Source organism: Pseudophryne corroboree, chromosome 5 (assembly GCF_028390025.1).
Source record: "Pseudophryne corroboree isolate aPseCor3 chromosome 5, aPseCor3.hap2, whole genome shotgun sequence".
NCBI classification, from domain to species: domain Eukaryota; kingdom Metazoa; phylum Chordata; class Amphibia; order Anura; family Myobatrachidae; genus Pseudophryne; species Pseudophryne corroboree.
Genome location: NC_086448.1, coordinates 642,476,698 through 642,502,391, shown reverse-complemented (window position 1 = coordinate 642,502,391; position 25,694 = coordinate 642,476,698). Strand labels below are relative to the sequence as shown.

Sequence of the window (25,694 nt, the reverse complement as noted above, 5' to 3'; positions counted from 1 at the left end):
ATTTAAGGGTTAGGATATGTCTGATAAAATCCCGAAAGCAAAGGGTCAGACACACAAACTGTTTAAATTTATGGCAGCAAGAGGGCGATATGCAGAGGGAACTAGCTCACGCAGCAGGTTCCAAACCTAGCAGGAAAATTATGGCAACCGCACCACCACCACCACCGTCTATTGTAGGGGAGAAAGTGGCTTCAGGCAATGGCATATTGGTATCTGATAAAAGTATAGTTGATAAATGTACTAATGCTAACCCGTGCAAGTTGTATCCCATTTTAAACTTTCCTCAGGACTGTGAGCAAGAAGATGAACCCAGCACGATATCGGCACTCTCTCTAGCAGCCACCATACAGAACACTCATGTGGGCACGGCCCAACCAGTAAGATCAGTTGTAAGGCCCCCTAGCGGAGGGATAAGTGAGGTCGTGTCCACAGGTAAGTACGGTACCATACATTATGCAGAGACAATAGCACCTCAGATTGTGGAGTCAACTCAGAATGATGTAATTGAATTAAATCCTGTCAGGGTGATCACAGTCCCCAATGGGAAGACTGACGCTCAGGGAGTCACTCCCATCAGGAACATTGCTATGCATTGTCCTTGGTCCCGGACAGAATTGAGTACAATTATGTCTGAATTTCCCGATCCCTGAAAGGATCTAGTCGCATGCCAGAGGTTTATTAAAGAATTAGGTAATGCCACCGAACCCACAAACAAAGATTGGCGAACAGTGCTACGGGCATGTTTGCCCTCCAATATTGACCCCGTGAAATTAATTACTGATTGTAAATTAGACGCAGAAGTACCTCTCACTGATGAGTACACTCAGGAGAATGTACGACAGATCAATCTGCAATTAGGAGTATATTTCCCTACTGTTGTCAAATGGAATAAAATCTTTTCCATAAGACAAAAAGAAGGTGACACGGCATCTGAATATTTCCACCGAGCACTGCAGGAAATGGCTAGATACACTGGGGTTGAGGACATTAAGGAATATGTACATCACAGGGAGGTAGCTGTGTCAGTATTAATGGACGGGTTAAAAGAGACACTAAGAACAAGGGTACAAACCTCTCTACCTAACTGGAGAGGTATCTCGGTGGCTGCATTAAGAGAATCCGCTATCGAGCACGATTGTACCATCATTAAGCACAGGGAGTCACAGGGGGATAAGCTGATGACAGTAAGTATAAATGCCCTTACAGCGAAGCCGCATCAGCCAAAACCCCAGCAGAGGCATAACTAGGGTTTTTGGAGCCCAGGGCAAGATCAATAATGGCGCCCCCCCAAAAAAAATAATAATAATAATAATAATTTTTTCTTAATAAAAAATAATAAATTAATAAAATGATAATAAAAAAAAAATACAAAAGGAAAGTATGTGCAGACGCCACCGGTGTCACTGCATATAAAGATGTCAGGGTGTGTATGTATGTGTATGTAGGTGCAGTGGTCGAAGTTGAATTTTTGAAGGTGGAATGAAAAAGTGCAGATAGCAATTATGCGCCCGCCGAAGGCGCGCGCGCTCCGGAAAAGGGGCGCGGTCACTCGAAAGGGGCGTGTCCTTCAGTGTAGTAGGACCCCTTATACTATCTAGTACTGGTGCCCCTTTCACATTATAGCACACGGTATGAGCCGAAATTCACATTATAGCACACAGTATGAGCCGAAATTCACATTGCCCCATACGGCATGAGCCGAAATTCACATTATAGCACACAGTATGAGCCGAAATTCACATTACCCCACATGGTATGAGCCAAAATTCACATTATAGCACATGGTATGAGCCGAAATTCACATTATAGCACACGGTATGAGCCAAAATTCACATTACTCCACATGGTATGAGCCAAAATTCACATTTCCCCACATGGTATGAGCCGAAATTCACATTACAGCACACGGTATGAGCCGAAATTCACATTACAGCACACGGAATGAGCCAAAATTCACATTACCCCACATAGTATGAGCCGAAATTCAAATTATAGCACACGGTATTAGCCAAAATTCACGTTACAGCACATGATATGAGCCAAAATTCCCATTATAGAGTTAGGGGATCCTACACCCAGAATTAACATGGCCTGTGGGGCACTATGATGAGGGGAGCCCACCCTCTTAATAGACTAATTGCAGAGTTTAGCAGCGGAAGGGCTGCAGCGGTTTCTCACCCCAAGCTGCGGCGCTTCTGCCACCTCCGACACTCCACATCTTCGGCACCACCCGGGATGCAGAGCACCGCACCGGGTATGCACCCTTTTCAGTGTGGTCTGCTGCGCTCCGAAGGGGTTCTTGTTTCATGCTGCAGGATCCCGATGTGCGCCTTCCTCCCCGCTGTTACTGTCACGGTAAGCATTAGTATCGTTTACCGCAGAGGCCATTTTCTGAGGCATATGTGTTAAACCTCAGGAACTGAGATGCCCTTCTCACCATACAGCTGTGTGGCCGAGCCGGGCGGGGGGACAGCCAGCAGCAGCATGCCGGATATCAGCAGCAGAGGGTGCGGGCTGTACATACTTGAGGCAGCTGGATATTCAACAGTGCTGAAAGCCTCCGGAGCCCACACCCCCGGAGCTGCAGTACACCGGCAGAGGACACCCATCCCCCGAACCCTGCGAGGCCCAAAGCCGGAGATCAGCAGCATGTTGAACGCGGAAGCAGAAGCTGCGTATTGCCGGTCAGCATGCTGCTGATCTCCGGCTTTGGGCTCCGCATGTGCATTACAGCCCCCACCCTCGGCTGCTGATATCCGGCATGCTGCCCCTGCTGCTGGCGGGTCTGGGACGCGGTATCGATGTAGTGTTGGCAGACAGCACTTTGATCGGCAGCGCTAGATAGACAGACTGTTTAGGTCGACATGTACAAGATAGACTTGGGTTTAAAGTCGATGTCATTTTAGTCGACAAACACATTAGTACGACGAGTAACTAATCGATTCATAAAGTTAGACATACCATTGTGTTCGGCATACGCATCCTAGACGGAACATATATCGACATTGAGAAGTCCGACAATATAAATAGTATGACAACTAAAAGATCGAACGATTATAGCATCGACTTAAATTAAGCTAGACAGTTAATAGGTCGACAGGTAAATGTTAGAAATTTAACATATCGAAAATAACAAAGCTAGACAGATATTAGATCGACAAATAAAAGGTCGACTCTTAGAACATCGACTTAAATTAAGCTAGACAGTTAATAGGTCGACAGGTAAATGTTAGAAATTTAACATATCGAAAATAACAAAGCTAGACAGATATTAGATCGACAAATAAAAGGTCGACTCTTAGAACATCGACTTAAATTAAGCTAGACAGTTAATAGGTCGACAGGTAAATGTTAGAAATTTAACATATCGAAATTAACAAAGCTAGACAGATATTAGATCGACAAATAAAAGGTCGACTCTTAGAACATCGACTTAAATTAAGCTAGACAGTTAATAGGTCGACAGGTAAATGTTAGAAATTTATCATATCGAAATTAACAAAGCTAGACGAAATTAACAAAGCTAGTGAGTGAGTGAGTGAGTGAGTGTGTGTGTGTGTGTGTGTGTGTGTCCTGCACCCCGCGATGACAGGGCGCCCTCATCAAGGCACAGCGGCAAGCCTTCACTGATGAGACGCCCATGGCTAGCCGCTAAACGGGACGCTCCTAGTCCTCCCCCACAAGGCATGGCACTACATGTCCCAGGCTGCCCTCTCACATCCCTGACAGCCCCAAGGTCTTCAAGCTATCCCTGCCTGGCTGCATGGGTTGGACAAGTAGTGAGTGTGTGGGAGTGAGTGAGTGTGTGTGTGTGTGTGTGTGTGTGTGTGTGTGTCTGTGTGTGTGTGTGTGTGTGTATGTGTGTCCTGCACCCCGCGATGACAGGGCGCCCTCATCAAGGCACAGCGGCAAGCCTTCACTGATGAGACGCCCATGGCTAGCCGCTAAACGGGACGCTCCTAGTCCTCCCCCACAAGGCATGGCACTACATGTCCCAGGCTGCCCTCTCACATCCCTGACAGCCCCAAGGTCTTCAAGCTATCCCTGCCTGGCTGCATGGGTTGGACAAGTAGTGAGTGTGTGGGAGTGAGTGAGTGAGTGAGTGTGTGTGTGTGTGTGTGTGTGTCTGTGTGTGTGTGTCCTGCACCCCGCGATGACAGGGCGCCCTCATCAAGGCACAGCGACAAGCCTTCACTGATGAGACGCCCATGGCTAGCCGCTAAACGGGACGCTCCTAGTCCTCCCCCACAAGGCATGGCACTACATGTCCCAGGCTGCCCTCTCACATCCCTGACAGCCCCAAGGTCTTCAAGCTATCCCTGCCTGGCAGCATGGGTTGGACAAGTAGTGAGTGTGTGGGAGTGAGTGAGTGAGTGTGTGTGTGTGTCTGTGTCTGTGTGTGTGTGTGTGTGTGTGTGTGTGTCCTGCACCCCGCGATGACAGGGCGCCCTCATCAAGGCACAGCGGCAAGCCTTCACTGATGAGACGCCCATGGCTAGCCGCTAAACGGGACGCTCCTAGTCCTCCCCCACAAGGCATGGCACTACATGTCCCAGGCTGCCCTCTCACATCCCTGACAGCCCCAAGGTCTTCAAGCTATCCCTGCCTGGCTGCATGGGTTGGACAAGTAGTGAGTGTGTGGGAGTGAGTGAGTGAGTGTGTGTGTGTGTCTGTGTGTGTGTCCTGCACCCCGCGATGACAGGGCGCCCTCATCAAGGCACAGCGGCAAGCCTTCACTGATGAGACGCCCATGGCTAGCCGCTAAACGGGACGCCCCTAGTCCTCCCCCACAAGGCATGGCACTACATGTCCCAGGCTGCCCTCTCACATCCCTGACAGCCCCAAGGTCTTCAAGCTATCCCTGCCTGGCAGCATGGGTTGGACAAGTAGTGAGTGTGTGGGAGTGAGTGAGTGAGTGTGTGTGTGTGTGTCTGTGTGTGTGTGTGTGTGTGTCCTGCACCCCGCGATGACAGGGCGCCCTCATCAAGGCACAGCGGCAAGCCTTCACTGATGAGACGCCCATGGCTAGCCGCTAAACGGGACGCTCCTAGTCCTCCCCCACAAGGCATGGCACTACATGTCCCAGGCTGCCCTCTCACATCCCTGACAGCCCCAAGGTCTTCAAGCTATCCCTGCCTGGCTGCATGGGTTGGACAAGTAGTGAGTGTGTGGTAGTGAGTGTGTGTGTGTGTGTGTGTGTGTGTGTGTGTGTGTGTGTGTGTGTGTCTCTTGACAGCCATTCATGACAGCCCTTGTCACCCTGGCATTCATGAGACCTTGCTGGATGCTTTATGTTAAGCTAACACTAGTCCTTAAACTTTTCAAAAGGTTTATATTTCCCAAAAAAAAAAAAAATAACTCATGCCAATAATTAAAAAGTCCAACGCCCTACCCCCTCAAACCAAACCCATTATTCAGCTTCCGATATCCAATTGGTTGGATATGATATATGTCAGATGATGCATTATCTTACCACACAGCTGAACCAATGAGAAACTTAGAATATTAGGCAGTAGGATGGTTTGTTTCACATTGATTATAAAAGCCAAGATCGACCCTTGCTTAGGCGCCATTTTGAGAACAGCGCTCATGAGTGTCAGCGTAAGTAATCTGTATTTACCCACTGCGTCAGAGACCACTAAACCGGGTATGCTGTATTCTATTGATTTTTTACAATAAGATAATTGTATTTCCTGTTAAGGTAAATTTCAAACTTTCATCTAATTCTATTCTTCGCAGTTAGAACAAAATATAGGTCGTTTCAGACAAATACAAAACACACACACTCTTTATAAATGTTTCCTCCTCAAGATCTACATAATACCGAGTTCACTATCACTACCTGCTAGGTTTTTTTAGATTAACTCCTTCTGACAGTCAAATGCAGCAATCTACATTAATGTGTTACATCCATCTTAAAGATACCCTCTGCTAACCATACCACACCTCGGCCCTGCATCCATTACAAACAATCGTACTACAGTTACTGGAACAGTTTTATCTGGCTTTGTAAACTTATCTGGTTTTGTGATAACATAGCTGTGTTTTATTGCCGTTTTGCAGTCAGAGTGACTGACAGTACGTTCCCAATTACAAAATGGCGCCGATTAAACTCCATGCTTGGCTGCCTGTTCATCATGCTAAAGACATCTAGCATCACTGCACAGATACACAGCTATGTCACCCAACCCTTATCACATTGCAGAGCCCAGCAGGGTGTGGCAACTGTGTCTTGGATGTGAGGAAGGATTCTTGTCACAACATACATTTGTGCTATCCCACATAGATAAATACACTAGGGATGACTATCGTTCATCTATGAATCAAATTAATTCAAGGTTTATGACCGATGTAGAATACTTTTCCCAGCGATGGTGGAGAACCTATGTTTTCTGTACATCACTGTCTCAGCCTAAACCAATATTTATGTATGTTATAAAAATATATATATATATATATTTTTTTTTATAACGATCGTAGTTTAGACCACAGCACCCGTGACTCACCACCCCTGATCTTTGATTGGTCAGCGGGTCTTTCATGGAAAGCTGGGATGGCCATCTATGACTGAAACCATATATGGTCTCCCATAGCACAGTTAGGGGTCTATTCATGTAGCATTGAAAAGCCCTTTTTGGCGGTAAACAGGGCTTTTCTCTGCCTACTGCAATTCACAGAGCGGGTTACCGTGTAGAAGTCTCTGACTTCTCCAGCTGTACCCCCGCTCTCTGCCTGAATCGCATCACCATACCTTTGTATGGTGAGTGCGATTCATGAAGGTGTGGAAAGCTCTGCTTTCCGCTTCTCCATGGAGTCCAGGTTCGCCATCTCAGGACGCCGTAACCTGAACTGTAGTGCGGAGACATCAGGGAAGCTCAATGCTTCCCCGATCACTGCTCTGGACCTCGCGCTGGCTCTGCCCCCCGACCTCACAGCAACTACTGCGGGCTGACGGGAGGTAAACACCCTGCGCATGCGCAAAGTGACCCTCCGCTGTACCCCGCGCATCGCTGGGAAGGACCGCTGGAGCAGACCTCACCGCAATAGCCCTAGACACCGCAGCGCATCGTCTTAAGGGTAAGTATACATTAATTGCTACTTATCACAGCTATACATCGCATCAAAGCAATGCGATGTGTAGTGATAAGTAGCAATTATGTTTTCGTTTTCTGTATGAATAGACCCTTTAGTGACCATATTTGTCCACTCACACTTTTCACATCGCAGCTGAACACACCCATGGCCATCCCACTTAAAACACTTACTGAGAAATAGTTATGCTGCTGATATTGATTTGGTATTGCCATGAGCGGTTATTGGTGCATTCAAGCAGTGCATACGCCCAGTGCGCTGCGTCCTGTGTCCGCAGTCACCGCCGCCTGCACGCTCCCCGTCTGCAGCAGACGCCGTGGACTGTGTGGGCGTCCGCTGTAGCCGTCTCCAGTGACAGATACTAGAGGTCATTACTGACCTCTAGTGTCTGTACGGCGCTGCTATGGCAGAGATCTCATGACGTCTCTCCCATAGTGATCTATTCATGAAGCATTGAAAAGTGTGTTAAAGTGAGCCAGTGGAGAAGTTGGCCATGGCAACCAATCCGCTGCTATGTATAATGTATAATGTATAATGTAAAATATTTCATAAAAGAAAAAAAATATGAAAGAAAAAAAAAATCTCAAACACGTTGTGATTCACAATGAAGGCAGGAAAGTGATCGTACCCTTATATTTGGTGTGAGCCGCAGGTGTTGAGAAAGCAGATTACCCCGGGAAAAGCCCTGCTGTAGGCTCCAGAGTTTAGATTCAAAAATGTTACCCAAAGCATGCAGAGATTGTCCGTCTTGATTATGGAATAAGGCACAGCATGGCAAACCAACGCGTTTCTGGACTATGCTGTCCCTTTTTCAAGGTCTATATCAGGTTTGAATAATTTTAACATTGATGGGGAGAAACAGATGGTTTACTACCATCGATGGATGTTTCAAGGCTAGTGAATTATTTGGCATCTAAGTATCAGTGCATGGCTCCAGATAAATTGAAAACATAATTCTTAATTAATAAATGATTAATTGAAAAAAATTATAGAACATATATATAGAATTATTTAGTAAATCTTTGTCTTTATTTATATTGTATTAGTTTTAAAAAATGGCAGAGGGTGGTAGCAGAAAACGAACCTCACTTACTCAAGATGAAGCTGAAACATCTCACAGTCAGAAGAGTCACAGTGATGCTTCTCATGATGAATATGAATCTCCTGATGAAGGAAGCATCCACAGGGCCCCAAAGTTCACAGATGATGAAACAGACACCCTCATTGACCAAGTTATTCATCATACATGTCAGCTATTTGGTCCCGAAGCTTTTAATGTACACCAGAAATTTAAAAATAATACTTGGGAAGAAATAGCAAAATCTGTGTCTACAGCTCGAGATATACATCGAACTCCTGAAAGCTGCAAAAAGAGACTACGTGACTGTAAGAGGAAGACAAATCATAAAATAAAGTGTAGAAGAAAACTCCAAAAGGTTTGGGAGAAAAAACTAGAAGAGCACTTTAGAATGGTACAAGATGACGAGAGTCCAACCACTGGTTCCCAGGGTAACTATTTGACAAACTATAAATATGTATATAACTATATCTAGATAGATAGATAGATAGATAGATATATTAGCGTATTGTCCATGAAAAATATCAATCCACCAGATGTGTGTGTGTCTATATCTATATACACACAAACATAGGTGGAGTATGCCATATCCCAATATCAATCAATAAAAGAAAAAATTTTAACCCATATATTTTAATGGGAGAGTAAGATAGTGAAAAATTTGTTTTATGATGGCAAATGTGAAAATATTTATTTTAATACACAACATTATAAAGAAAATTACATAAATTGACCTTCAGGCTGTTTGTATAATGTGTATATGAAACAAATTAATTGTGTAAATATACACACACTTTGTTTAATGCACAAAGTATGTTAAAAAATTGTATAAAATGACCTTACGGGTTTGTGTATAATGTGTATATTAAACATAAATGCACTCTGTGCTTCAATTTGGACACCATCGCCATGCGATCTCATTATGATATGCAGTTAGTACAAATACTTTCAAATTGTATATCCAAAATAGTACCTGAACCCATCATTTAGGATAAGGTATACTCAGTGTGTGTGTGTGTGTGTGTGTGTGTGTGTGTGTGTGTGTGTGATATTAAAATGTTTAATAACTGTAATATTTTTATTTTATTTTTTATATTGGATAAAGAACTTAAGGTTGCTCAAGAAAAAAATCAAAAGAAAACACATAAGAAAAAGCAGAAGAATTTGGAAGAGCAACAGTCTGGTAAAAAATTTACAACAAAAGTAAAAACGTTACAACTAAACAGTAAATGATGTTTGCAATATTGTATGATGTTATATCGTGAGTTAGATAATAAATAGTTTATGTAAGATATTTCAAAATATAGTGCATATGAAAACATATACTGTTAATTTCTTTGTTCTATTGAGCCAAAATAAATACTTTGGTCATAATTAAAAATCAATGTAATTTTTTTTTTTAAATACATATATAATTATTAGCTGAAAAAATAGTTCATTGCTAAGTAAATGCTAGTATAATCAAAATAAGTTAATTAAATTAAAATCTCTTACTTATGTCTCTCGTTTTATCAACGAGATATACCAAAAGTTAACTGATTACTTTGTAATTGATTATCAATAATTACACTTATAAAGGACATTCTACGAACGCTGCTGCCGCCAATGGTTAAAATTGCAGGCGCAAAGGAGAATTATGCCATTCTTTATCAGCCCAATCCTGCTGCTGATGCTACTCTTCTAAATGCTTTAAATGTGTGGACTACAGGCAACCCTCACTATGTTATATATGTAAGATATCCGAACTTAATTTTTTAATGTAGGAGGTCATTAGGTAGATAAACATTGATTGGGCTACTAAAAGTCAACATTTATTATGTAGACATGGTCATTAGATTGACATGAGAAATAAGTAGACCTGAGTCCAACCTTTTTTAATTTAATTAGTTATTTTTCTTCCTATTTAACGATCAACTTGGACAACAATTGGGAATGGGAACCTGCAAATAATACAGCGGTAGCTGAGCTAGGCACCTTACACAACACATCACTTAACGAGGAATGTGAGAACAAAAACAGAATTAAAAACCCATGTTGAAATTTTTTACTATATAACTAATTACCGACAACCCTTCTCCATACACTTATGTCTTGTCACTATTCATCCATGCAAGGCCGACAAGTAATGATTTTTACCTGTCACCCCCTTACCGGCCACACAGATAAGTGTTAGAGCTTTGTATTAGAATCACATTATTTTTTTACAGATTTTTAGTCAAATATTTCCACAGTGTGTTGTAAATTGCTACCTACTTTCCTGAGTTAGCGTTGAACCTAAAAACATACACACATGCTATCTAGCATCTTATTCTAATTTTATAAACATGCCCTCCTACTGTAAAATAATATTGTGCTAGCTATAATGTTTTACCCTATGTTGTAGAAATAATTCAAAAATTGGATTATAAGCAATATTATTGAGCCAAAAAGGCTTTTTTCTGTTCTAATAAAATAATAATAATAAATATAATAAAATATTATATGTATTAAAAAATATTACTATAAAAATATAAGTAAATACATTTTGGAGGTATGCTTTACACAGTTTTATAATGCTAGAAATATTGTAATGTCTATAAAATATTATGTATTTATATGTATGAAATGTTAATTATACCTATTATTTATTTTAGGTTCCTTTACAACAATTTCAAGGAAAGTTTCTTTTTCAGAAACAAAAACAGTTATGACAGACAATTTTCCTTCAACTGCGGATGAACCATCAGTGATGCCACATATTTTAACATTGGACAATCCTTCCATGGTGGACGAACCATCAATGCTGCATCATGATGCAACAGCGGACCATGCTACCATGTTGGACCAACCATCAATGCTGCAACATACTTCGACAGTGGATGATACTTCCTTTGTGGCCGAACCATCAATGCTGAAACATTCGGCAAGAGTGGATGATCATTCCACGGTGGACCAAACATCAATGATGCAAGAATATTCTTCTGTGGTTCACAGTTCCACTACGGTAGAGACTTCCACGGTAAATGAAACATCCATGAGGCAAGAACAATCAACAATGGATGATCCTTTCACGGAGGATGAAAATTCAACCATGCTAAACCCTTTAATGTTAGATAAAGGTATTTATTTTAATCAATATAAATAAAATTTACTATCATTGATATTCAATATGGTTAAAAACTATGTTTAAGATGAATGGTATTTATCTATTATGTTTTAAGCCATAGAAAGCAACATGGTGACTGCCACACAGACACAGGATAACATTAATGAGGAGCCTGTATTGCACAGCCAGAAAAGTAATATTGATACAGAAGATACCAACCAGGTGGAATTGAATGCAGAGACTGCACATTCTAGTGTAATTGACCATGGTCTTCAAGACCAATTCCTGGACTCTACAAATCAAGGTAAATTTTTTTAATGTATAAAACATAGATTTTAATGAGATCCACTATCATTAATAGATACTGGTTTTTTTTATAACTTGATTTTTTGGTTCTTCTAACTATACTTAATAAATTGTCTGTAAATTGATGTATTAACTGTACCTAGAACTTTTTATACACACAGAATGTGAAGTTAGCAGATCACAAACCATTAGCCAACAGGATTCTTTAAAGGAAGCCATGCAGCTAATTGAGAGGAATAGAAATGAAGAAATGAAAAGAATTGAACATCAAATAAATCAGCTGAATAATAATATACAGATTCTCAACACAACACAAAGACAACAGAATCAAGCACTTGTCACTCTTGCAAATTTTTACGATCATCTTGTTTCATCACAGAATGTGGCAGCAATCAACTACCAACAGATGCAGCACAGTATAAATCAAATGCTAGCATGGCAGTATGAGACTATTACCATCACACGCATGATTTCCACTTTCATGCAACTGTTGACAGAAGAAAGACAAAGAATGTCCAGATCAGATAATCCTTATTGTATATCCAATGCTACAGCAGGAACCTTTGTATCCAGCTGTACACGTGGAGACTATGTAACAAGCTCTACACACAGAGAGTATGCAACGAGCGCTGCACCTGGAAACTATCTATACACCACTTTACCAGGAGAATCTGTATCCACCCCTGCAGCAGGAACAGATGTATCCACCACTTTACCAGGACCCTATGTATCCACCACTGCAACAGTAACCTATGTATCCACCACTGCAACAGTAACCTATGTATCCACCACTTTACCAGTATACTCTGTATCCACTGCTGCAGCAAGTACCAATGTTTCCACCACTTTAACAGGACCATATGTATCCTACACTTTACCAGGACCCTATGTATCCACCACTGCAGCAGGACCCTATCTATCCACTACTTTAACAGGACCCTATGTATCCTCGACATTATCAGGACCCTATGTATCCATACCTGCAACAGGACCCTGTGTATCCTCCACTTTTGCGGGACCCTATGTATCCATCCCTGCACCAAGACCCTATGTATCCACTACTTTAACAGGACCCTATGTATCCTCGACATTATCAGGACCCTATGTATCCATACGTGAAACAGGACCCTGTGTATCCTCCACTTTTGCAGGACCCTATGCATCCATCCCTGCACCAAGACCCTATGTATCCACCACTGCAACAGAACCCTATGTATGCACGACTGTAACAGGACACTATGTATCCTCAACTTTAGCAGAACCCTATGTATCCATCCCTGCATCAAGACCCTATGTATCCACTACTTTTACAGGACCCTATGTATCCTCCACTTTAGCAAGACCCTATGTATCCACCACTGCAACAGAACCCTATGTATCCACGACTGTAACAGGACACTATGTATCCTCAATTTTAGCAGAACCCTATGTATCCATCCCTGCATCAAGACCCTATGTATCCACTACTTTTACAGGACCCTATGTATCCTCCACTTTAGCAGGACCCTATGTATCCACCACTGCAACAGAACCCTATGTATCCACTACTGTAACAGGACACTATGTATCCTCAGCTTTAGCAGAACCCTATGTATCCATCCCTGCACCAAGACCCTATGTATCCACTACTTTTACAGGACCCTATGTATCCTCCACTTTACCAGGACCCTATGTATACAACACCTTACATGGAGACTATGTATCCACTGCTGATAGAGGCCTCTATGTATCCACCACTGCACCAGGGCCCTATTTATTGAAGCCAAAACCAGGACACTCAGAATCCACTACTGGACAAATTGCCTCAGAATCCCCCGCTGACTCAGGACCCTCAGAATCCACCGCTGCACCAGGAAAGTATAAATCCACCGCTGCACCTGTACCCTCTGAATACAGCACTGAAAACACAAATTTGAGAAGCATAGCTGTAGCATCAGAAGTGCATTCAAGATTGCAATTGGCTTATCGACCTAGCTCAAGCTATGATGAGAATATGGATCTTCGAGTAAGATTAGAGCGTGCAAATATTCAAATTCAACATTGGAAGAGACAGGAAGCTAACGATGAGGATGAAGCTTAAATATTAAAGGTAATGAATAAATGTATATAGATTGCATTATCAGATAACTAAATATGGTGAGACATATGTGCTATGCTTTTTTTGAAAAACGTAACTTAAAAAATGTGTTTCTTCAAGATAACAAATGTGCCCTACTCAACGATCATCATCCTGCACTTAAAAAATCCTACATATAACACTAACATTTATTATTTTTAATTAGTTTTAGCCATAGGCTTCTTATTCAAATTGCGAGTTTGAATCACCAAACTCAATAGGAAACTAAGTTAATCCTACATTGATTTTCTATTGTAATTTTGTGTATGGTTTGTAAATTTTTCAAAAAAAAAACATCATTTGATTTACTTTGGATACAGTCTTAGCAGAGTGTTATAGGCTACAAGTTTAGACATCACAAGAGTGGAGTATAAGCAAAATGCTGGCATGTAGCATACAAATATATTTGTTTTATGTAGAGGACCAGAGCTCTGGAAACACACATGTAGACAAAGTTGCCTGAAATATAAAAGGAAAACAAATAAAAAAAGAGTAAAGACATAAGGAAGAAGAGTGTTAAACAGGATATAATAAACTTTTAAATATATGTAGATATTTTTAAGTTATTTGGACAGAAATCTGTCCCTGAAGAAGGGGATTTTTAACAAAACATGTAGGCAATAAAGGGACACTTTTTGCATCATTGAATACGGCAGTGTGAGTGCAGCCGATTACCTTTCATCTACATAGTCATCTTATGCCAAGCTGACGAGGAGGTCACTGCAGCATATTGTATTTATTGTTTGAAGCACAGTACAAACTGACACTATATATATATATATATATATATATACATACATCAAACATCGGCACCGCAGACTAATAAATTAAACTCAGAAATACGGCATTGCTTTGTCAAAGAAATGCATTCTTTCAGAATGTATTTTATTAGTCAGTAGTGCTTCCATTGAATGGGTATTTTTGGAATATTTTGGGGTTGGTTGTTTGGACATGATAATTTTGTCTGTGCCGTGAAACATAATTTATGATGGAACCCATTACTATAGTGCTTGTATATCTTTAACTTAACCATTGTTAATACCAATGATGGAAAAATCTTCGGTGCACTACTGATCTAGAGTCACAATGAGAAATATATATTGTAATATTTTATTATAATTAGGGTTGTTACCTTTAAACCTTGCATTTCTTTTAAAATGAAGACTACAGTTAAAGATAAGGTGGACAAAAGTATGGAAATTAACTTTCAAGAACTTACCTGTTTTACTTCATTTTTAGATATGTCACAAACGGTCTTGCGAGCCAGGGTGAAGGAACTGAAGACAGAGGGATACAGAGTCATCCATGTGTCCTGTTTGAAAAGACAAATCGATAATAGGAATATACTTTCTGAGATACTTCAAGTCGTGCATTCCTGAAAATGTTCTAAATTTATTTTGTTTTGTTTTGGTTTGTTCATGTTGGGGGGGTTCACATACTAATATGTTCAAGATAAAAATAGAGAAAATATATGTACAGACACATATTCCATATTACAGTGATTGTTCATGCATATATATATATATTATATTCTAATAATATCCCCAAAAAATTAATGCAAGTTTTGTATTGTTAATAATTTGCATTTGCTTAACAATGCATTTATATATTCTAAAAATATATACAAAAGATTGGCGCTCTACAATACACACACTATATGTGGTTGGATTCAGGCGGCTGCTCACCAGTTGTGGGCGGGCTGCCCCAACAATGGATCAAAGTGAGTGTGAAAAAAGAAAGAGTGGGAGCGCAGAATGAATACAATATATTGTTTTATTTAAAATATTAATATGTCATCCACATAAAAATGCAGTACATGAACTAGCCTAAGAACAAACAATTGATATTATATAAATGTAAACGAGACTGCCATATCTCCTGAACAAATATGAATAAAAAACCTTTAATAAACCCTAGTTAGGGCTGCATTAATGCTTCATGAAAATCAGCCGTGCGTCCACGAGCTGAAATGATTGTAAAAAGGAGACTGATAAAAAGTGCCTCTGTTATAAGTCACTGTCCTCCTTATACACAATAGAATCTCATTGGTAGAGAGTGTCCCAGTACTGGACTTGCGGACAACCGTGCTGTAGTATTATGTGGCAAATGGATAGTGATGGTCAAATTCAATTTGTGGTATATCACCTGATGTAGAAGCCTCTCCGTCAAAGGCGCTGTACTGAGCCGGGTTTGCAGCGGCTCTGTGCAGTGAACGTACAGCTGGTCTCGTCACCGGTGTACCATCCAGATGAACACGGTTGTTTAATTCTGCTGAAGGATGCTGTACCAGTCTGGATATGCAACAGTGTAAAAAGACTGGAGCAGCAGATTCTCCGGCCGCTGGTGGAAAAATCCGTATTAATTGCGGCTACGGTCCACTCGATGCATGCGGCTCACAGGGTGTCAGGAGAATATAGCAGTCCAAATGAGGTCCTTCAAAGGAGTACCTTTGAAATGAAATGAAATTCATTTCCTTCTGATGAAACGGCCAGCGTTGTGGGCCGAGAAACGCGTTAAGGTACTCCTTTGAAGGACCTCATTTGGACTGCTATATTCTCCTGACACCCTGTGAGCCGCATGCATCCAGTGGACCGTAGCCGCAATTAATACAGATTTTTCCACCAGCGGACGGAGAATCTGCTGCTCCAGTATTTTTACACTGTTGCATATCCAGACTGGTACAGCATCCTTCAGCAGAATTAAACAACCGTGTTCATCTGGATGGTACACCGGTGACGAGACCAGCTGTACGTTCACTGCACAGAGCCGCAGCAAACCCGGCTCAGTACAGCGCCTTTGACGGAGAGGCTTCTACATCAGGTGATATACCACAAATTGAATTTGACCATCACTATCCATTTGCCACATAATACTACAGCACGGTTGTCCGCAAGTCCAGTACTGGGACACTCTCTACCAATGAGATTCTATTGTGTATAAGGAGGACAGTGACTTATAACAGAGGCACTTTTTATCAGTCTCCTTTTTACAATCATTTCAGCTCGTGGACGCACGGCTGATTTTCATGAAGCATTAATGCAGCCCTAACTAGGGTTTATTAAAGGTTTTTTATTCATATTTGTTCAGGAGATATGGCAGTCTCGTTTACATTTATATAATATCAATTGTTTATTCTTAGGCTAGTTTATGTACTGCATTTTTATGTGGATGACATATTAATATTTTAAATAAAACAATATATTGGATTCATTCTGCGCTCCCACTATTTATATATTCTAATTGTATTTGCAATAATATTTGAATAGATTACCAATCGGAACATATTTGTGTGTTTAATGTACACATTACACAATTTTGCTTCCAAACTCGCAAAATAGTAAATTTTTAATATTGATATATAAAAAATTGGATTTCAAAATTAAAATTATGAAGGTAAGGATGGGATCAGATTAGCAAATATATATGGTTCTTTGATGGCGTAAACCATCTAGCCAATTGACGCTATCATCATTTCCCATGTTTCCCTCAAATACATACACGCGTATGTATTTCCCACATATTGCATCATTTAAGTTTTAGGGTGCTGTAAGTATGAGGAATAATAAAAAAAAAAATAAGTTAACATAGTATTTTCAATGAATAAAACTTTTATTTTCTAAAGTGTGAACTTTGAACAGGTTAACATATTATAACTGGTAATAGATTTATAAATAAATCTTGAAAAAAATATATTGTATATGTTTCTATAATAAAGATTAATAAGAATAATATCACCGCATCAGATTATGTTATGTAGGATCAAGATGGTTTTCATATTCTTTGTTGTGGATTCATTGTGGATCAAGTTTCTTTTCCTGTATTGAAAAAATAGTCATACACTGTGTGCACAAACAATGATGATTCAATAAAAAAATTAAAAAAATGAACTTTTTTTACGTGTTTTCTATATAATAATGTAAAAAAAACCAAAACTTTTTTTTGTCATATTTGTTAATCTAAGAGTAATCGTTTTTTATTTTACATTAAGGGAAAAAATCTGTCAACTTTAATACCCAAACATTGAGAGATATTACACTGTTTCATTCGTATTGTATAATTTTCTTATTGTACTATATTTTGGTAAATATACACAGTTTCTGAAGAAGATGTGGAAATACTATTGCCATCCGAATCTGACAGTGTTTATATTAATGATGGATAAAAATTAAGAACATTTTATTTTTGTTATTGTTTCAAATAATTCAATAGGAAAATGTTAAATATATTGCTGTCATAACAATATAGTTAAATATGATATTTTTTCAAATAAATATATTCAGTTGAATAATATTTTATTGTTATGTAATATTAACAATAGAGAGTGGATCCTTACTAGGCATTTCCAAAGTTAGAGATATGGTCCTGTGTAGTAATATATATATTAGTGTATAGGTAAAGCAAATATGTTCATTTTAGATATGTTAATATTTTTAAAGGTACATGATTCCAGGATTCATGTTAGAAATACAATTTAGTTTAGAATTATAATTAAATTAAAAAAAAAGGAATGAATCTAAAAATGAAGATATGGATATCAGACATTTCAAAGGTCATAACAGTTAACAAGATTATGTAAGAAATAAATTAAAAATATTATTTAATGTATGTAATATGTTTTGTTAAGAGCTGATTAAAGTACGTAAACAGGCTAAATATAAAAATGCTAAAAACTGTTTCAATAGGTATAGTTACCGCAAAACCAAATAATGAGGAGTCCTAATCAGCGGATTGCAGTTGATTGGAAGGGCAAACAAGATAACTAGTTTAGGTTAAAAAAAAATATAATTAACAATGTCAATATTAAACTATTACATTAGAACAGATGATTAAGGTACATAAATAGAAGACAAATTATCTACATCAAATTGTTTGAAAATGCATATTACCTGGAAAGTAATAAGGAGAAAAAATCTTCTTTGGCTTGCAGATGATGATTGGGAGGTCAGAACAGTAAACTAATTTAAAAAAATTGAGTAAATATATTAGCACTGCAGAAAAGTTAGCAAATGTTTAGAATAGTTGATATGCACTTTGAAATTGTATACAATTTAGAGAGCAATATTAAGGGGGGTACTCATGGAGAGATCCATGGCTAAAATCTAATCAATCTGACTAGATTGATTAGATTTTCTGCACATATCACTCGTGTGTAGCCCCCTCTGCGATAGCGATGCGCGGTGACGAACATCGCTATCGCTGCTGCTAGATTGAGCCTGCATGCAGACCATTACAGTTACATCAATTTAGAGTTAGTGTCTACTATACTATATTGACATTTGTGTGCTAATAAATTCTTTATAATTTAAAAAAATAATCAAATTTAAGGGAAGGGGGTATTGCTTGTTTGAGAAATGAGGTGTAACAATGTAAGATTGTTATTAACCAATCATAATATTTAGTATGTTACATGCACAAGAAAACATTAAAAATTTAATTAATACCTATCAGTGTTTTGCATTTTTACAGTTTATACATAAATTAGAATTTATCTCATTGTGTTAAAAACAGTTATTTCATAAGGATAAGGCCAGGATAACACAGCATGTGTCTAAATGAGTTATGGAACCACAGCATACAGCATGCCTTTAAACTTTTTTTTTTAGTATAGTGATGCCAACACTGTGGCAGTGCATGCTGGGTAGTTTAGTTACACAGAAGTTGGTGAGACAAAGGTTGCCTAACCATTACCTAGTCCATGGTTTCCTTCGGCATTTTAAATACACCTCCCAGCAAGCATGGACAACATGTTTAAATATAATAAAAGCAAACCTGTGAGAGTGCATGCTGGGATGTTTATTTCAACAGCAAATGGAGAACCACAGCATGTCCACCATGAATTAGGCAAATAAAAAAATCTAACCGTTGCAGTAAAAATAGGATTGCCAAAATGGTGCAACCAAATATATATATATATTTGTTTTCATATAGAAAATATTGTAAATCTGTTTGATAAACAATATAATTGTTTTAATTGAAGAATATTAATAAAATTTATGTTAAAATTAATGAAGGGAAACTTTATCAAAAACATTACATGGGTACAACTGTGCTAAACTGAAATGAGAAACCATTATATTTTAAATCTTTAAAATATAGCTAGAGATTTTTGATTGATGTATATTTTAGAATGGAAAACATAATGTAGAAAATACTTGAATAATAGTTAATTTCTATAATTATAAAAATTCTACTTACCAGTAATGATAGCATCCCAAAATTCAATATGTGAAAAGTGTTTTTTTTTTTTATGGTATTTTAAATGATTGAAAGTCAACTAATGAAAAATAAACCATAGGAAATATGAAACTTAACTTTAAAATGAAAAAATAACAATGTTTATAATTAGTTTTAAAGTTACTCCAACTTGAGATGGAAGGCAATGGCATTTAGAAATTCCATCAAATCTATGAAACCAAGTTGGGCAAAACATTTCTGTAGTGCATCTTCTCGAGCAGTATTTTCACGTTTGGTTGGTGTTCGGGCAACATTAAAGGTTACTTTTTCAATGAGCTTGGTGGTCATTTGTTGCTCCTTGTGAAGATAGGAGATAAGTTTGTAGACTCCAAACTTTTTCTCTCCCAGGAGAATATTCCATCTCCTGTGCCATCCTTCCAACTTATTTTGGGTCCTTGGAATCCCACCAACCATATTGTCATGCACTGACCACATGCATGGTGGAAACAGTGGGGGAGATCTGTTTTGACTTCTGGTTCGTTCTCTAAGCCGGCCCAATATATATGTCTCCTCAAAATAAGTTACTAATGTAGCAGCATTAGGAGGCATTTCTGATTTTAATTGTTCAAATGCAGCTGGGATTTCGTCTGCTGGGAGGAAGGAAAGTGCCTGAAGGTTCCTAAGTTTCATAGCAAATGCATGATCACGTCCATATTGTACAGATAAGCCACATGATTGAATTTTTCGCCAAATATTTTGACCTAAATGAAACAAGCAACACTTATGTGTGCTACTCGGAAAAACTTGTTTAGCTGCTTGTATTGCAGCATTCTCAAAATCTGTCAAAATGTAAAGAGGAGAAAATAGAATATCATATTCCTGTGCATAATCCTGTAGGTCTTCTAAAAAACGGATATAACAAACCTCACTTTTGCTACTAAGCAATCCATAGACCAGTGGGACGAAGCGTTGCGTACTGTCATCTGTGCCAACCATAGCATGAATTGAGTATATTTGTCTAAATAGGGTTGGACACGTTTTGAAAGTGCCATCCATTACCCAATACGGTGCCTCATGAAGCTTCCGCAAGTTAGCTTCTGTACTGAATAATAGTGTCCTTTCGTTGTGGAAAGTACTGTCCTTTCCAAGAAATTTTATCCCATCAATGTATTCCAAATTATGTGGGATATCAATATCATCGAGTGTGGTTGGCTCAGGTGGGCAATCCGCTCTCCTTACCCTTTTCACAAGTTTACGGAGGGATTCACTGTTAGGAAGACAGGCAGCACTGGTAGACGGCATTTGGGCAGTAACCGCTTGAATTATTACAGATGGTGGATCATTGGTATCCCTTGCACGTTGCTTTATTGATGCCTTGGCAATGGCAACATCTGTTTTTTCAGCCTTCGGAGTATGAGTATGTTCTCCATGAGTATTAAGTTGGTGCTGTCCTGCAACAATGGTCGTCTTTGCAAAACATGAACAAGGGCCGGTCTTCCTCTCTGTGCAGTGCCAATAGACGACATCACCACGCTGCTTGTTTTTTGCCAAAAGATATCCGTCTATGTTTAAGAGCATTCCTCTTGTAGAAGGAACCAAACGACATGAAGGTTCATCAGCCATAGTTGAAATACGAATGAGTACTTGATCAGAAGGCTGGATGAATGTCGATTATGTAGACCTGAGCAAAGAGTAACTCTTTATAGCATTTTGAAGAGGGAGGAGAGTTAAAATATATTCAAATGTAACCAATGACCAAAACTTTAAATTTAAATAAGTGGGAGGGTTAAAATTAACAAATATTTTTTTATGGTAAAACGTTGGGATATTGATTGGATTTAAATAAAAAACTTTTATTAGGATACATACCTATACTAGTATAAAATATAAAAAATGTATACTTAGAGAGGTTTGTCAATAATATATGGAGAGTGCCGTCATACGATTGTTCATGGTCTGGAATGAGACTTGTAGCGACACGCAATAAAAATAACTTTGTGGGTGCCAGAGTCTCATTAGAGGCACATAAAGGGGTACAGGGGGAGGTATGAGAAGAATGGGAGTGTACGTCCAGAAATAGAGGGGTGCGCAGGGAGGGGGGGCTAGTGTACCATGCAGGGAATGATTGACGGTAGTGGGTAAAGGCTTGTGGGAGATTGGCGGTCAGCCTTGGACTTGTAGTTCCACGCATAAGAGGAAAGTCGGGCGGCTGAATCTATTAGCGGGGGTAGCGTCTAATGCAAGACGCCTGATGGGGTGCGCAGGGATGGGGGGGGCTAGTGTACCATGCAGGGAATGATTGGCGGCAGTGGGTAAAGGCTTGTGGGAGATTGGCGGGCAGCCTTGGACTTGTAGTTCAATGCTTTAGAGGAGGGTATTTGATTTGGAAATTAGCGGAGGAAGCTTTTCATTTTGGATGGATTGGGGGGGGTGTAAATTTGGGAAGGGTGATGACTTCAATGAGGGTGCGTAGAATAGTCTGGGGGGGGGGGTTTATTATTTGGAGTTTGAAAACAACACGCACCCAACATGTTCTTGGGTGCGTGATCATTCAAAGGTTTTGACAGGAGAGACATGGGGTCTGGAGGAGACAATAAGATAAGTGGTGAACTTTATGTGACTCGGATTAGTATGGTGTTTGTATGTAAGAGACTTGGAGTCTACAGATAGGGGTGTACGGGAGACATAAACATGATTTAATTTGTTTAGTATGGGTGCGCAGGGAGGGGGGGGGGGATAGTGTACCATGCAGGGAATGATTGACGGCAGTGGGTAAAGGCTTGTGGGAGATTGTCGGGCAGCCTTGTACTTGTAGTTCCACGCATAAGAGGAAAGTCGGGCGGCTGAATCTATTAGCGTGGGTAGCGTCTAATGCAAGACGCCTGATGGGGTGCGCAGGGATGGGGGGGGCTAGTGTACCATGCAGGGAATGATTGGCGGCAGTGGGTAAAGGCTTGTGGGAGATTGGCGGGCAGCCTTGGACTTGTAGTTCAATGCTTTAGAGGAGGGTATTTGATTTGGAAATTAGCGGAGGAAGCTTTTCATTTTGGATGGATTGGGGGGGGTGTAAATTTGGGAAGGGTGATGACTTCAATGAGGGTGCATAGAATAGTCTGGGGGGGGGGGTTTATTATTTGGAGTTTGAAAACAACACGCACCCAACATGTTCTTGGGTGCGTGATCATTCAAAGGTTTTGACAGGAGAGACATGGGGTCTGGAGGAGACAATAAGATAAGTGGTGAACTTTATGTGACTCGGATTAGTATGGTGTTTGTATGTAAGAGACTTGGAGTCTACAGATAGGGGTGTACGGGAGACATAAACATGATTTAATTTGTTTAGTATGGGTGCGCAGGGAGGGGGGGGGGATAGTGTACCATGCAGGGAATGATTGACGGCAGTGGGTAAAGGCTTGTGGGAGATTGTCGGGCAGCCTTGTACTTGTAGTTCCACGCATAAGAGGAAAGTCGGGCGGCTGAATCTATTAGCGGGGGTAGCGTCTAATGCAAGACGCCTGATGGGGTGCGCAGGGATGGGGGGGGCTAGTGTACCATGCAGGGAATGATTGGCGGCAGTGGGTAAAGGCTTGTGGGAGATTGGCGGGCAGCCTTGGACTTGTAGTTCAATGCTTTAGAGGAGGGTATTTGATTTGGAAATTAGCTGAGGAAGCTTTTCATTTTGGATGGATTGGGGGGGGTGTAAATTTGGGAAGGGTGATGACTTCAATGAGGGTGCATAGAATAGTCTGGGGGGGGGGGTTATTATTTGGAGTTTGAAAACAACACGCACCCAACATGTTCTTGGGTGCGTGATCATTCAAAGGTTTTGACAGGAGAGACATGGGGTCTGGAGGAGACAATAAGATAAGTGGTGAACTTTATGTGACTCGGATTAGTATGGTGTTTGTATGTAAGAGACTTGGAGTCTACAGATAGGGGTGTACGGGAGACATAAACATGATTTAATTTGTTTAGTATGGGTGCGCAGGGAGGGGGGGGGGATAGTGTACCATGCAGGGAATGATTGACGGCAGTGGGTAAAGGCTTGTGGGAGATTGTCGGGCAGCCTTGTACTTGTAGTTCCACGCATAAGAGGAAAGTCGGGCGGCTGAATCTATTAGCGGGAGTAGCGTCTAATGCAAGACGCCTGATGGGGTGCGCAGGGATGGGGGGGGCTAGTGTACCATGCAGGGAATGATTGACGGCAGTGGGTAAAGGCTTGATGGAGATTGGCGGTCAGCCTTGTACTTGTAGTTCCACGCATAAGAGGAAAGTCGGGCGGCTGAATCTATTAGCGGGGGTAGCGTCTAATGCAAGACGCCTGATGGGATGCGCAGGGATGGGGGGGGCTAGTGTACCATGCAGGGAATGATTGACGGCAGTGGGTAAAGGCTTGTGGGAGCTTGGCGGTCAGCCTTGGACTTGTAGTTCCAGGCATAAGAGGAGAGTCGGGCGGCTGAAGCTATCAACGGGGGTAGCGTCTAATGCAAGACGCCTGATGGGGTGCAGGGGGGTGGGGTGTGAAGAGAACACATAGGAGTGTACGTCCAGAAATAGAGGGGTGCGCAGGGATGGGGGGGGGGGGCTAGTGTACCATGCAGGGAATGATTGACGGCAGTGGGTAAAGGCTTGATGGAGATTGGCGGTCAGCCTTGGACTTGTAGTTCCACGCATAAGAGGAAAGTCGGGCGGCTGAATCTATTAGCGGGAGTAGCGTCTAATGCAAGACGCCTGATGGGGTGCGCAGGGATGGGGGGGGCTAGTGTACCATGCAGGGAATGATTGACGGCAGTGGGTAAAGGCTTGATGGAGATTGGCGGTCAGCCTTGGACTTGTAGTTCCACGCATAAGAGGAAAGTCGGGCGGCTGAATCTATTAGCGGGAGTAGCGTCTAATGCAAGACGCCTGATGGGGTGCGCAGGGATGGGGGGGGCTAGTGTACCATGCAGGGAATGATTGACGGCAGTGGGTAAAGGCTTGATGGAGATTGGCGGTCAGCCTTGGACTTGTAGTTCCACGCATAAGAGGAAAGTCGGGCGGCTGAATCTATTAGCGGGAGTAGCGTCTAATGCAAGACGCCTGATGGGGTGCGCAGGGATGGGGGGGGCTAGTGTACCATGCAGGGAATGATTGACGGCAGTGGGTAAAGGCTTGATGGAGATTGGCGGTCAGCCTTGGACTTGTAGTTCCACGCATAAGAGGAAAGTCGGGCGGCTGAATCTATTAGCGGGAGTAGCGTCTAATGCAAGACGCCTGATGGGATGCGCAGGGATGGGGGGGGGGGCTAGTGTACCATGCAGGGAATGATTGACGGCAGTGGGTAAAGGCTTGTGGGAGCTTGGCGGTCAGCCTTGGACTTGTAGTTCCAGGCATAAGAGGAGAGTCGGGCGGCTGAAGCTATCAACGGGGGTAGCGTCTAATGCAAGATGCCTGATGGGGTGCAGGGGGGTGGGGTGTGAAGAGAACACATAGGAGTGTACGTCCAGAAATAGAGGGGTGCGCAGGGATGGGGGGGGGGCTAGTGTACCATGCAGGGAATGATTGACGGCAGTGGGTAAAGGCTTGATGGAGATTGGCGGTCAGCCTTGGACTTGTAGTTCCACGCATAAGAGGAAAGTCGGGCGGCTGAATCTATTAGCGGGAGTAGCGTCTAATGCAAGACGCCTGATGGGGTGCGCAGGGATGGGGGGGGCTAGTGTACCATGCAGGGAATGATTGACGGCAGTGGGTAAAGGCTTGATGGAGATTGGCGGTCAGCCTTGGACTTGTAGTTCCACGCATAAGAGGAAAGTCGGGCGGCTTAATCTATTAGCGGGAGTAGCGTCTAATGCAAGACGCCTGAT

General features: G+C 41.1%; 1 protein-coding gene and 1 long non-coding RNA gene across 3 annotated transcripts; one reads left to right on the top strand and one right to left on the bottom strand.

Moving 5' to 3' along the window:
* Positions 1 to 10,854: 10,854 nt before the first annotated feature.
* Positions 10,855 to 15,172, top strand: LOC134928187 (serine-rich adhesin for platelets-like). 2 transcript variants are annotated; one of them, XM_063923641.1, is made up of 4 exons: positions 10,855 to 11,268; positions 11,371 to 11,559; positions 11,723 to 13,650; positions 14,917 to 15,172. In XM_063923641.1, exons 1-3 carry the CDS (start codon positions 10,857 to 10,859, stop codon positions 13,639 to 13,641), a joined length of 2,520 nt encoding a protein of 839 aa, XP_063779711.1. In that variant the 5' UTR covers positions 10,855 to 10,856; the 3' UTR covers positions 13,642 to 13,650; positions 14,917 to 15,172. The 2 variants fall into 2 exon arrangements, with proteins under 2 accessions (XP_063779711.1, XP_063779710.1); XM_063923640.1 differs by lacking the exon at positions 14,917 to 15,172 and having other exon boundaries at positions 11,723 to 13,712.
* Positions 13,762 to 17,503, bottom strand: LOC134928188 (uncharacterized). The gene is made up of 3 exons (XR_010177849.1): positions 17,413 to 17,503; positions 14,897 to 14,989; positions 13,762 to 14,136 (listed from the first exon to the last, which is right to left on the bottom strand). It is a non-coding gene; the product is annotated as an uncharacterized LOC134928188 (long non-coding RNA).
* Between the last annotated feature and the right edge of the window lie 8,191 nt (positions 17,504 to 25,694).